General features: G+C 53.1%; 4 protein-coding genes across 4 annotated transcripts; 3 read left to right on the plus strand and 1 right to left on the minus strand.

Annotated features, from left to right (window-relative positions):
* Window positions 1-2955: 2955 nt before the first annotated feature.
* Window positions 2956-3301, plus strand: PG998_010923 (uncharacterized protein; the record flags this gene model as incomplete). Its single annotated transcript, XM_066877739.1, has 2 exons — window positions 2956-3183; window positions 3248-3301. The coding sequence occupies 2 exons, from the start codon at window positions 2956-2958 to the stop codon at window positions 3299-3301; spliced, it is 282 nt and encodes a 93-aa protein (XP_066726793.1).
* Window positions 3302-5145: 1844 nt separating this feature from the next.
* PG998_010924 (chromosome segregation protein) lies at window positions 5146-9789 on the minus strand (the record flags this gene model as incomplete). The annotated part of the gene is made up of 5 exons (XM_066877740.1): window positions 5146-5810; window positions 5868-6489; window positions 6553-7037; window positions 7123-9508; window positions 9583-9789. The coding sequence occupies 5 exons, from the start codon at window positions 9787-9789 to the stop codon at window positions 5146-5148; spliced, it is 4365 nt and encodes a 1454-aa protein (XP_066726794.1).
* An 844-nt stretch (window positions 9790-10633) lies between these two features.
* Window positions 10634-11366, plus strand: PG998_010925 (40S ribosomal protein uS17; the record flags this gene model as incomplete). Its single annotated transcript, XM_066877741.1, has 3 exons — window positions 10634-10811; window positions 10996-11234; window positions 11298-11366. 3 exons carry the CDS (start codon window positions 10634-10636, stop codon window positions 11364-11366), a joined length of 486 nt encoding a protein of 161 aa, XP_066726795.1.
* A 957-nt stretch (window positions 11367-12323) lies between these two features.
* PG998_010926 (uncharacterized protein) lies at window positions 12324-13304 on the plus strand (the record flags this gene model as incomplete). Its single annotated transcript, XM_066877742.1, has 1 exon — window positions 12324-13304. The coding sequence occupies one exon, from the start codon at window positions 12324-12326 to the stop codon at window positions 13302-13304; it is 981 nt and encodes a 326-aa protein (XP_066726796.1).
* Window positions 13305-13842: the final 538 nt, after the last annotated feature.

A 13842-nucleotide genomic window follows, 5' to 3' on the forward strand; every position in this document is an offset into this window, starting at 1 on the left:
AGACGTTATCGAGAGCGCGCCACGCTCGCCAACCAAGAGTTGCCAAGACCGCCCCGGGGGTCCCGACAGAGCTCTCACACCACCTGCTCGCACTCCCCCTCTGGGAATGGGATCTAGATGCTCTGGCAGACGTGGTGGGCGCGGACCTGCAAAGTGTCGACATTTACTCGCTTCACCCCATGGAGAGGGTTCCTCGCTTTCAGATCAGTGCGACGCAGGCTGCCGGAAAGGGGATTGTAGACGGTGTACCAGATCAAGTCGCATGATGGGTGAGATCAAAGCAACGCAAGTACGTGTCATGAACCGGCTGTTGGGTGGTGAAGATCGCATCGTGAAGTAAACCGGGAGACAGGAAACCATATAGCCAATACCAAGGGGGTGGTTGTAGAACGACTGATGGCCATGGCATGAAACCAAGTTGAATGACGTGAAGAGGAGCAGTGTGTGGTCTGGAGGGGTGGCGAGACTCAGACGAAACCGATTGCACATGAATATCCATCAAAAATGAATGGCTGGGAATCGAACCCAGCTTCCGGGAATCGAACCCGGAAGTGCAACCAGTGTCAACTTCGTCTCACCGGTTGGGGAACAGAGCGCACTCTTACTCAACTTCTGGCCGAACCAACACGGAACGCTTGAAGAATAGGTCCGGGAATCGAACCAAGACACGTGTTGGCGCGACCCATCAATCAAACATCCGGGAAAGAAGAACCCAATGCAACCTAGTTGCGGCGACGGCGGGGGAGAGCCCGGAGGGTGCGACGACCAGACATGATCGCCTCATCGGCCTGGACAGGCACGTCGCTCGTGTCGGATGACATCGGGCGGGCATCGACCTCCAGGCGGGGCGCCGCCACCACCTTGCGGAACTCCTCACCTCTCCTCTTAAGCTCCTCCTCGTAGTACTTGCCTTTAGCCTCCTCAAAGGAAGAGGTGCCAGCAGGGGTAGAGGGGGCGAACGAGAGAGCGGCGGGGGGCGGGACCAGGGGCAATGGGCTGCTGCTGTTGCTGTTGCAACTGCTTCTTCTCCTGCAACTGCTGCGCCTTCACCTTGGCGTCTTGCTGCATCTTCTGAGTCGAACCGAACGGAATGACCTCGCTGTCCTCGTTGGTCGGCTCCTCGTCGCTCGAGTCACCCTCATCCTTCGAGCCATAAGTCCGAGGATCGGACAGTGACTTGCCGGGAACGGGGGCGACAGGCTTGAACGGGCGAGGACGAGGAGGGGGACAGGGCGTGGGATTGACAGACGCAGCAGACAGGGGTGCTACAGCCGGGGTAGACATGGGCTGGACAACAGGAGTAACGGGCCTGACAGGAGCAGGAGCAGGAGCAGGAGCAGGAGCAGGAGCGGGCGCAGGTGTGAAGGGAGCGGGCTGGGCGAAGGGAGCCTGAGGGGAGACAGCAGGACCACCCTTGGGGATTGAAGCCTCAGCTTCCACACTAACCAAAACAGTTAGAACTCAGTTCAGCTGGAGGGGTCCAACGTAGAAGATGACTTACGAAATCGGCACAACAGGCATCACCGGTGCAGCAGCGGAGAGCTTGAACTCAAACCCAAACTCGGGAGTAGGAGCAGCAGCGTCAAGCTGCGACTCAAACTCAGAGTCGGGGAACTCGGTGGAAGGCAGAGCAGAGGCAGACACATCGGGGACAGTATTCGTAGTCGCGGTTGAGGGGAACTAACCCTGACCTGTGACGGGAAAGCTGTTGACGGACGTGGGCTCTGGTGCCGAAGCAGCCGGGAAGAGAACAGGGGCAACGGGAGGGACATGAACCGAAGTAGCGAAAACCGAGGGCGAAGGAACCGAAGGAACCGAAGGAACCGAAGGAACCGAAGGAACCGAAGGAACCGAAGGGGCAGGGCCAAAGACCGGGGCAGGGGCAGCAGAGAGCGTGATCTCAGGGTGGAACTGGATGTCCTCCATGATTTCACGCCCCTGTGCCGCGGCGTTGACCTCGCAAAGCCAACCCAGACCGTACATCTGTTCAGCCTTTACCATGTCGGAGCGACGGACAGGCTCCGGCGCCGGCTTCTCCAGGCTGTTGATCCATTCCTGGCGCCTGCGAGCTTCCGCTGCGGGGTCGACGACACGAACAAAGGGACGGCGGGTATGGAGCAACCTGTCGTAGTGGGGCGCGAGAGGGTTGGTGTTTTGGGGACAACCAATACGGACACGCGGGGGCTGGACACGACGAGGTTGCGGGTTCAGGGCAGCACTGTAGTTCAAGTTCGAACGAGCTGGGACATGACGCTGTGACGGGCAGCCCAAGTCATGGAAGGGACCAGTAGTAGCCTGGGGCCGGCGATATCCTCCAAGGTTGAGTTTACCAACGGAAGGGACATGCTTGCCAGGAGACTTCCAGTCCAGCATGGGCAGACCAACATGCACGGGGACTTGTGCGGGCTCTGGCTCTGATACCACTGCGTACTCGTCTGTGGGTGGGTTGACAGGCGACGAGCCACGGGACGACCAGAGAGCGTAACCGGAGCGGCAGGCGGACACAGAGACAGAGGCAACATCATGGGGCATATCCTTGAGCACACGCCAAGTCATGGAGAGGACGAGGCAGCCTGCAGGATATTCCTCCAGCACGTAACGAGGAGCCTGGAGCATGTTGGGTCAGTGACTGGTATACGCATGAAAGCAGATAAGGGAGAGGGGGTGGGAGTCGGTGTTATTGGAAGGGAGTGTTCAGATTTGATATGAGGTTTGCTGAGGTTGAAGACAGGAAGACAGGAAGACAGGAAGACGAAAAAAAACGAAAGTGGGATAAGATACGTGTTGGTGTTGTAGGGGATTGTTATTCGGGGTTGCTAGGGTGAAGAACGAGAGACGAAAAATGGGTTGTGTTTATAGGACGGGATGGGACATTCTTGCTCATATCAATGGGAGATGGGACAGGAAGGAGAGAAGAAAAGAGGGGAAAAAAAGACATACTCTGATGACGGCCCAATGGGCGACACCAATACCGATATCCTTGACGACCACACCATGGACCTCAAGGGCAACCATCAGGAAGAACCCAAAAGCAAACCAGAGAGGCTGACCACAGTAGCGGGCAACAAGGGCCAAGGGGAGAGACCAGGGGTAGTCGAACCATGCACACAGAGCGAGGGTGGCAGCCACGGCTCTGATGATGGCCTCGCATCCCTCAAGGATGCAGCCGTAGAAGGCGAGGATGTAGGCGTTGATCCAAGCGGGGAAGAACATTGTGACTGATGATGATGATGACAACAAGATCAAGTGCACAATGGAAGGGACGGATGTAAAGGGTGAAGAGGGTGCTTCAGACGTGTGAGAACGATCAGGAAGTGAGAAGATATCGAGCGTGGCAATAGCTGGATGATCAAGTCGAGTGTGAAAGTTCAGACAGGAATGATGCGGGATGGAGGAAGAGGAAGAAAGAAAGAAAAGAATTTCTAAATTCCGGAGAGAGGGCAGATATTTATATCGTTGCTGGGAGGGCCTCCGCTCAGCAAGAGAAAGGTGCAATTACTATTGACCAACAACAGGGGGTGAAGCTTGGTTGCCAGGGACGATTAGGGGGACGATGCCTAACTTCTGGCGGATACCTCGATAATCCAGGGGGGCAGCTTTACTTTGGGAGGGCAGCTCTACTCTGGGAGGGCGTTGCTATGGAACAGAGATGCCAGGCAACGGCTGTCTAGCTACGATGTGGTCACTGGAGCAGGGCAAAATGCACGCTGGAGGCTCACTCAGTGATTGGCAAAGTCGACATCCAGCATGGCGATGTTCAGGATATGGGAGATGGCCTGGGCAGATACGCAGTCGTATCGAGGGAGCCTTCATCTATCTACATGTGTGACGCGGCCCTACTGTTTGCGTGAACTTGACTTGTGATGACCAACTAAGCTGCCTTTGTGTATTCGTTATTATATGTATGATGCCATCAAGTGACTTGGTGCCTTGTCTCTTGCTATGGCGCGCTGTGGGAAGTCATGGCAGTAGATGAAATACTCCCTTGAAACGGCAGATGGAGGATATAAGGCATTAGATAGCAATATGCGTACCATTCCAATGATATCTTCTCTTTACAGCCATGTTCGCCGGTGTCAGCAGATCCTAACGACCAGATCACGCCTATTGTTGGACTGGCACTGGCCAATGTTGGCCTACATGGCTGTGAGTATCGGAAATATTGCTCCATGTACGCCCAAGGGCAGTCTTCCACGTAGATTCAGGCACTGCCTGCGTTATTGGTATACAGGGATCGTCGACATTGGGCGTTGAGGATCATGCAATTCACCTCAGCGTAGCTACATATCAACGCAGAGAATCGTGAAACCGTCATGCCAAGTAGTGACATTGCTTCACCAAAACACGTGGAAAGTCGTGTCACAGCGCGCGGCCAATGATCGTTCGGAAGCATCTCTACGGTGACAATGGTGCGATGGAAGTCGCCCACATTCTACGCCATGAACTACCTACTCATTGTTTTCATACCTTCAGGGATAACTTCACTCGCTCCAGGCGAGACCCATACCGCCAGACCTACCATAGAGATTCCAGTAGAATCGAGTATCTGAATGCGTGTAAACGGATGTTCAAGCACGGCAGTGGTGAGAACTCGAATATGGCTCTACAAAGCAGTAAAGTCAACGACGTTCTTATTCATGGTATCAAAGGAGCATCTTCGTCGCTGATAATTTACAACAAGACGACCATCAGAAGTAAACGGGCAGTATGTAGGCCGAGTTACTGTCACTGCGCCATATGAACTCGCTGCATGGTTTTGAGAATATAAAAGTCCATGAGTGGCATTGAAGCCCTTCATTGGTCTTGGACAGCAAAAGTTTGGACCCTGGGCCCGTTCAGCATAGCTTGAATGATTTCGTTGATGTTCGCAGTCATGCGTACTCAGCATGTTATCTGTGCATTCTTGAATGAGTGTGCATGCCATCCTTACAACATCCACGCCACGGAACACATTAAAAGGCATAATAAGAGCACATCGCCATTTGGGCGGGGTAAGCAGCATAAATAGGCAAAAGGTCATCATAGAAAATGTCCAAATACAACATACAAAACTCCAAACGCTTCGCTCATCATCGCATCCGGGAGCGCAGCCACTAACAAGTAGTCATAATTCATAAAGTCCTGGACTCCAACCTCCTAAGAGCATCACTTCCGACCCCTGGCGACCAGTCGCTCGTGCAACTCGACGACGACGTCGCTCCATGACTCTACAGCTTCATTCTCCTTCTTGGTGGTGATCCTCTCCCCGAGCCTAGTGGACAGATACTCGCATATCTTGTCAATCTTGAAGTGCTCGCCATAGATGACTTGTGCCGTTGGCATAACACGGAACTCAATCCCATCGGGTGTAGGCTGGCTTTGCAGCCCCAGGGTGAGTTGTACTTTTGTCCCCAAGGGAACGAGCAGCATATCGATTGTAGCTGCAACAGACGAGTCGCCTGTCCTGGCAACCTCGGTTGGGAAAGTGCAGTTGAGTAGGCGGATGTCGTCGGCAGCGGCGTTGGCTTTGTCCCACCCCGCACCGATTGCACGGAGCAAAGTGGATATCTTGGCCCGAGACTCGACCAGGCCGCGGACATAGTCACGAATGCATTGCACGAAGAAGTCCTTCTCAACCGAGTTGGGTTGTGGGTTCTTCTCGCGATCTGCGGCAATGTAGCGTAGATCGACGTGCGAGGTTGTCTTGGCGTCTTGGAATGCTCCTATGTCGAAGGCCACTTCAATCTCGCGACGATAGGTCATTGAGACCATTGTGCCTGAGATGCCGGTGATGGTCCAGCCATGCTCCTTTTCGATCTCATCTACTTTCACTGTATATATATGATCAGCGTGTGTAAGAGCAGTTTTCGTGAATGTAACAAACTTACCCTTGAGGGTGCTGATTTCCTTGGAGCTCCATCCTCTGCACTCCTCCCGTATTTTCTCTGCTTCCTCGATAGCCGTGAGGCATTCTTGTTTGCGGTTTACCATATCCTGGATTGTTGACTCGGTCTCTCCAAGCACCTGTTGCAACTCCTCAATTTTGCGCATCTTCTCTGCGATATCCGAGTCGACGTCACCGAGTTCAGTCCTGGCGGCTTCGAGCTCTTCAGGGTCACATTCGGCAATTTCTTGGGCAACGGACTGCAGGCTGCCGTGCTCCTGCTCCAAAGCCCCATATGTTTCCAGAAGATCAGGGAGAATGCCGCTGAGCATGTTCTCTTGCTTCTGAAGAAGCTGTTCGTCATCTTCCATGTCTTTGGCGATTGTCACTAATCCTTCCTTAAGACCATCTTGCAGCTTCATCCGCCATTCATACCACATGGCTTTGCTGAGAAATCGTGCGTGCGTCTTGACATTCTTGAACTGGTTGTCCATCAAGAGCTTGAAATCGGGATTGGCGGAAATGTATTCCTTGAACAAAGGGGGGTTCTCGTCGAAGGTTTCGGTTTCGATCTCACGTACAATACGTCTTCCCTCTGAGATGTATTTCTTCAGCTCCCGGCATGACTGATATTATGAAGTTAGTATACACCTCAAGTAGATAAACATTGTGTTGGGAACTGAACTTACGTGCTGATATAGTTCAAGCATTGGAACAGTGCATGCCCCAGCCACGACACATCTCTCCAGAGACACGTCCTCTACATTGTGCAAAGTACTATCTTTCAACGCAGCTGGTGCTTGTGTGTGTCGTCGTTTGGTCGTTGTCAATTCCATGAAACGGATACTGGTCATGTTGAGGAAGTCCTGCAAATGAATACGTTCTTCATCGTCGTCGTCGAGAAGATCTCGCTCCAATGGACGAGGAGGTTCCTCAAAATTGAAGGTATCCGTAGGTTGATCATTTTCGACCCTTTTGAAGCGGCGTTGATGACGCGGTGAAGGGGCGGCACTTCCAGAGCCCGGCAAGGGCGAGTGGCTTATTAAAGGTGTAATGTTATGGCTGCCGGTTTCTTCAAGAGAGTGACTTGCGGAGCGCGTGAGACGTCCGGTAGTTTCCGCCACAGTTGGAGGAGCATGCAAGTGCACATTCTTGACAGGGCTTCCCTGGTGGCCTTTGAGTCTTTTCACCCCATCCCTGTCTTCTTCGTCTTCTTCGTCCAATTCGGACGGGCGCTTCCCCTAGCAGTCCTCTTGCACTTCCGACGTGCAGACTCTTGCGACCTCTGAACTGGCTGTTCTTCTTAGGGGACATGCTGGCAATCATGTCCTTGAGCGTAGCCGTATTATCATCGTCACCACCATCAGCCTCACGTTCAAGTATGCTACGCCCATTCTCTCTGTCCTCTTCTGCCTGGCGCTCATTGTCGATCTCGACCTCTATGATGCGAGGGTCAGCAAAGGTGACGCCTCTGGCAGCCTTCCCGGGAACGAATTTGCTGGCGGAATCGCTAATGGATTCCCGACGATCGAAGAGAGCAGCGACTTTGGGGGACCCAAGCCCGCTACGGTCAGCTCCAACGCCGGAGACTCGTCGCGGTTGGGGAGTAAGCACAACGCGAGGTGTTGAGACACCCGTAGATGGGTCTTGCTGAAAAATATTTGTGCTCTTGAAAGGGCTTTTGTAAGGAGATTTCGACATCAAAGAACCTCTGGCAGTAGCCAATCGTTGTGGGGAGGGTGTGCGACTCGACGGCTTTCCTGGCGACGGTGTTCTTAGGGGGGAGGACTGGATGCTTATAAGGGGGCTGCTTTCTCTGGCCATGTCTGTTTGCTTTGGTGGAGACAGTTGGCGGATGGGAGAGCTGGCATTAGAAATGTCAGAAGGTCTCCGGCTTATACTGCGACGCAAGCCCTTGGCCCTAAAAGGGGAAACACCAGTGCCTGTTTTTTCGGAGGGGGCAGGAGCCCCAATACCAGCCGATTGTCGTCTCCTTGGTGAAGACGCAATTAGGATAGGAGTGCTGTCGGCCCTGTCCACTTCTGCCTCCATCATGTATTTCGCCTGTGTTCGATCCTTGACCGGGGAAGCACCCTTGATGATTCCACCCATGGCCATTGTCATTTCCATCCCCATTGTAGCCTCGTCTAAGCCATCACCTTCATCTTCATCATCCACATCCTGGGCTGCTGCGGGTAAGATGCGACCCATCCCTACTGTCATGTCCATCATGGTTTCATCATTAGCCGCCGTAAGAGTTCGGCGGCGGGATGGAAGGGACTTTCTCTTATTCGATCCTCCTGCCCCTGAAGGCAACACGGCCCCCAAGACACTGGTGAGTTCCATGGACATGTCCTCGTAGTCAGCGTTGCTCTCCACTTCGACATCTTGAACGTTGTTATTCTGGCGAATGGCACCGATTGCCATAGTGAGGTCCATAGTTGTGTCATCTGTTGGCGATGCGTCGCCTGCTTGTTGAGGGCTAGAGGATTTCCGTAGGGGTTGGGCCACCTGTTGCGGCAGGATGCCCCCCAGTGCCTTTGTGACGTCCATAGACATCTCATCATCGTAGATATCCTCTCCGGAGGCGTGGTTTGCTTTGAGTATTCCGCCCATCGCATTGGTGAATTCCATGTCTATATCCATGTCTATCTCGCTCTGATCTACCGTATCCTCATTAGGTTCATCATATGGCCGGTACGATTGGCTCGGTTGGTTTTGCCCAGGAATGTCCTTCTTAGGAGCCGGCTTTCTAGCCCAGCCGAAAGAGGGAATGATCTCTTCCTCTTCATCGATACTCTGTGTTTGGGCCTGTCGGGTGGCAAGTCGCAGAGCATCATCCAACGTATTGTTAGTCTCGTCAGGCGACACCGAGCGAGCTGTCATGCCGGATGCAACAGATGTACCCGTCATCTCATCGACAACCAAGTCCATGGTCGTACCATCGACATCCGAGTCGCTGCCGTCATCGGAGTGTATCTCCTCATGGATTTCCGTCGCACCGTCTGTCCCCTCCGAGTCCGAACTGTAAACAGTCGATGCAATCGTGTGGTCATCGTCACCATTGTTGAAGCTCATCAGAGGTAGTGCCGAGCTCCTACGGTTCTTTTTCTGGTGCAGGTCCCGCTGATGCTCGGGCGTCTCTGGAACCGGCTCCTCGACTTGCTCTGGAGGGGTTGATGGCGGATCTGTCGGGTCGATACTTGACGGGGTTGGATCAGGCGCCGAAGGATAGGACGAGGCTCGCCGTGTGGAGTCTGTAGACGTTGTAGAGTCATGCTGGTCCTCGACCTCATGAAATGTATGCAGAGTAGCCTCCGCCGCAAAGGACACCCTTCTGTTAGCCAGTGACTTCCGGCGCGCCTCTCTTCGATCCTTAATCTCTTTCTCTAGCTCTTTCCTCTCTTTCTCCTCCCGTTCGCGCGAAGCAGCCTGCTGTTCCTCCTCGGTGCGCAATGCGATCTTGGTTCCCGACGAGTTATAATCCTCGTTCTGGTAGGGGAAGGCCATATTCTCGGCGCCCTGGGCATTTGCAGAAGACTGGGGTATTCGCGATTTCGGTTTATGTGGAGGGATCTCGGGCAGCAGTGGCACTGTAGGTTTGAGGATCGACCTTGGCGGAGGACGGGCGGGCGCTGCTAGAGACTATGGCGACATTAGCTATTTGTTATTGCGACAGCGCAGACTACATCAGCACAACAAGAGAGTGAAATCCTTACAACTCGCCGGTTCCCAGATCCCGACTTCAGAACATCCAAGCCTCCAGGCCCCATACTCTTACTACGCGACTTCTTTCGGCCGGCATTGCCAGCTAAAGAGCTAGCTACGTCGACGGTGATGTTCTCCTTCTCTATTCTCTTTCGGACGGGCGAATGGCCAGTTGATTTGCGAGGCCGCCGCGTCGGTGGCAAAGTTACGTCTCCCATGTTGAAGTGACCAAAAGATATGCGACTTCAACTCTGTCGAGCAATGTGATGTTAACCTAGTTTGGGGGGCAACCACAAGAAATTTGGCATCTGATATGATAGTGTGGTAGACCACCGCGTGCGGCAAAGTGAGTCGCGTCAATCGTCGGTTTATTTACATCACTTCCTCATCGGGTGTAGTTCCCCACCAACGGAGGTGTATCAAGTGAGCGGCCAAGGATCTTTTTGGAGAGGAGAACAGACGCGGCTTAGCTAATCATCGATTAAAGCATAATGCTTAAGCAAAACTGGTAATTGATCTCATTGTCTTTGGTAGAGCGACAGATAGCCAAGCTAAGCCAATCTTCTGTGTAAGGTGATAATATGTAGTAGACAGGTACTGCTAATAAATTCTTCGACATTCGCATGCTGTGTGCGATACTTCTCTGTTATGCATCGACTCGCTTGGCCTTTGAAAACCAGAGGATCTCTCCAAGCACCAAGTCATAAATGTACTACTCTTCTTTCATGGTGGTGGACCTTGACTCAATAACAATTGGAGATTGAGTGATTGATTGATTAATTGAAAGCTCAGACCTCTCAGTCTCAAGAACTCAAGAAGGACCCCTCAGTGCCCGCACTAAACCACTAAGCCTCAAAAACAGGTCTAATTTTTCTTCAGCCACACGCACACCGCCCAGCCACTTGTTGTGGCACCGCACTACCACTTTCAGGGCAATTCTGCCCACATGGAAAATTAATCCACAGACAGCTTCCATTATTCACTCTTGAACTTTTTGCTTAGGTAGACGACACACTCAACCATCAACGACCAATTCGACGACCCTCGACAACCACCGCAAAAATGGCCACCGAATTGACCGTCCAGTCGGAGCGTGCTTTCCAGAAGCAGCCTCACATCTTCCAGAACAGCAAGGTCAAGACCAAGTCTGCCAGACCTGGCAAGGGTGGCCGCCGATGGTACAAGGACGTTGGTCTGGGTTTCCGTACCCCCAAGACCGCCATTGAGGGCAGCTACATCGGTAAGTCCTAACTGAAGGCAGCTGGCACGTTTAGAAGCGCGATGCGACATGATCCAGCACATACTCATTTGGTGCCAGCCCCGCGAAATTTCGCTGGGAAGGCACCTGAGTAATGACGATATGGATCTGCGGAAAACTGGACGATTCACGCGACGGCTGAGCTGACATACCTTGCGAACTGCAGACAAGAAGTGCCCCTTCACCGGTCTCGTCTCCATCCGTGGCCGTATCCTGACCGGCACCGTCGTTTCCACCAAGATGCACCGAACTCTCATCATCCGCCGCGAGTACCTCCACTTCATCCCCAAGTACGCCCGTTACGAGAAGCGCCACAAGAACTTGGCCGCCCACGTTTCCCCGGCTTTCCGTGTTGAGGAGGGTGACCAGGTCACCGTTGGCCAGTGCAGACCTCTCAGCAAGACTGTATGTCCTCTGTATGATCCGGAGTCAATAATGAGGACGGCAAAACTGACTACTCTACTTTAGGTTCGATTCAACGTCCTGCGCGTCCTGCCCCGTACCGGCAAGGCTGTCAAGACTTTCAGCAAGTTCTAAAAATCGGGTCTTTCTTTGGCATCATAGGCGTCATTTGCATGAGGGTACTTCACGTTCCGCGATTCGGAACTGGGGCGCGGATTACTATGGTGGCTGCTATAGCACAGAGATGCAAAATTCGGCAGTCCTGAAATAAAACGATTCATCACGCAATACCCGTCACGTTTTACGATCGGCTTCTCGGTGGTGATGTGTACCTCTGCACGAGTATGGATGGAAGGTCTGGACGGCCAAAAAGGGCTTTGCGGGCAATAGAGTCGATTTTCCTGGCGTCTCACGTGTTGTTATTGGCAGTCTCAAGTTCGTAATGAGAACGACATTGATGATTGTACGCGGTTAACTATCCATTATCTGTCGGGGATTTGTGAAGTGCCATGTTGTGTCATGCCAATCGTCCCAACACCACTGCACCGCTATAATCTTCCTGGTCTACCGTCAACTTGTTGCGAGCTTGATGGTCGTAAACCATTTAGTATATGAATTATACAAGTGGTTCATTGTTCGGCAGACAAAGAACCGTCGCTTGGCTCTCTGCATCGGATTCGAGGGAAGGCAACACGAGCAGAGTCAAGTCACCGTTTAGTAGTCAATAGAGACTTATACTAGTAAAACAGCATCGGAATCTATTCTCTCCCGAAGTATTTTGCATCCGTAAATATGATGGTCCCTTGTCGTAATAATACGTGGGAAAAGTCATCGGCACAGTGTGTATTGGCTGCGACGCACGTACTTTCAGGGTATTGTTACTGCAGCCAACTTTTCGGCGGATTCAATTGGAACTTATTGGGCGGGCAAGCTGCGGCAAACCCCGAGCGCATATCCAATGCCAGCTTTTTGAAGCTCTCAGAATTGCCAGCCAACAAGAGGAGTCGAATTACTTTTGACAACCGACGTTGTAGCCCTGACTTACAACAATTACTCCGGGTTTTGCACGTCATAGCCAGCATATCTACCACAATGGGTTGGTGGGACAGCATATGGCCGTCTAAGAACGAAGATCCTTTGCACAAACTCGACCCCAAGCTCCGTGAATATCTGGAGCGGGAATCACCCGTGAAATATGCCTCCCAGCAACAGCAAGCACGGGGCTCCGGCGCCGCATCGCCAGCATCGACGAGCTATGTAGACGCCGCCACACATCCGTCGTTGGCGCAGTCAGCAGAAGAAGCACATCAAGCGAAACCGTCAATACCCAAAGAATCCGAATTCCAAGATGGCCGGTACGCCCACCTCTGGAAGACGTACCGGCCGCTCGCCGAGATCGAGGCCGAGACCAAGAGCGACCAGGAGAAGATCATGGACGTGCTCGAGGGCTACAAGGAGCGCAAGGCGCAGATCGGGCGGGCCGCGCTCGAGAACTGCGCTCTCGAGCAGGTCGGCTGGCGCGAGTGCATGAACAACCCGTCGTGGTCGGAGCGCATGACCATGTGCCGCACGCAGGTGCGCAAGTTCGAGAAGTGCTACAACACGCAGACACGCCTCCTCAAGGCCCTGGGCTACCTCTCCACCCTCGACCGCAGCCCCGAGGTCGAGGAGGACATCCAGATGCACGCCGACAGCCTCTACCAGCGCCTCCAGGCCCAGGAGGCCGAGGTCGAGGCTGCGCGCGCCGAGGGCCGGCCCATCCCTACGTTCCAGCCCCTCGTCCCACGCAAGCCCATGTTGGGCCAGGCGACCACGGCCGCGGCGACACACGAGCTGACAGAGGAGCAGCAGGCTATGCTCAAGGAGCGGCTGTCCAAGGTCGACGAGCAGGACCGTGCGGCGGAGGAGATGGCTATCCGGGCGGAGATCCGTGCCAGGCAAGATGCTGCGGCTCGGTTGCAGGGTATCTACAAAGAGCAAGAACTCGAGCGGCAAAGGAGGAGAGAAACGGGCGAAGAGACAACTTGGGACAAGGTTGTCGGCACATTCAAGGGTGGCAGCAAGGACAAATAGGTCAAACTGTGAAAGCCATGCAAATGTAATCAAGTGTACTATTATGAAGCAAATGCCGATATCCAACATCTCTTCTTCTACAATACATTGCTAGAACATGGCTGAGGATGTTTGGTGAACTATGCTGCTGGGGCGTGGAACGTGCTCTCGAAGATCTGAACAGAGTCGGTACATTGAATTGACGTCATTTATAAACAGTTTTATGTTTTCCCTCATGGAGATACCGACAGTCCTTAACCTACACAGCATCTTTAATAATATATCTCTGTCTATCCTGGCCCAGCTAGGAAAACACAGCACGATTCAATTTCACATTCACAACAACATCAGACATCCATCTATCTCATCTGAGGCTAGCCCCACCAGTAATCCGATAGCGGGGTGACATAGTTCGCCATGGCTCATATCTTTTGTCTTGCCCTCGGTCTTAGAATTGCATGCTCAACTTGTTCTCCCAGCCCTTCCCGCCTCATGAGTACAAAAATGAGCCCGTAACCTGAGAGCCATATCTTGGGGATGCGTTATGTGTCTCGCGGCA

The sequence above is a fragment of the Apiospora kogelbergensis genome, assembly GCF_038363985.1.
Source record: "Apiospora kogelbergensis strain CBS 113332 chromosome Unknown utg000007l_segment0_segment0, whole genome shotgun sequence".
NCBI classification, from domain to species: Eukaryota; Fungi; Ascomycota; class Sordariomycetes; order Amphisphaeriales; family Apiosporaceae; genus Apiospora; species Apiospora kogelbergensis.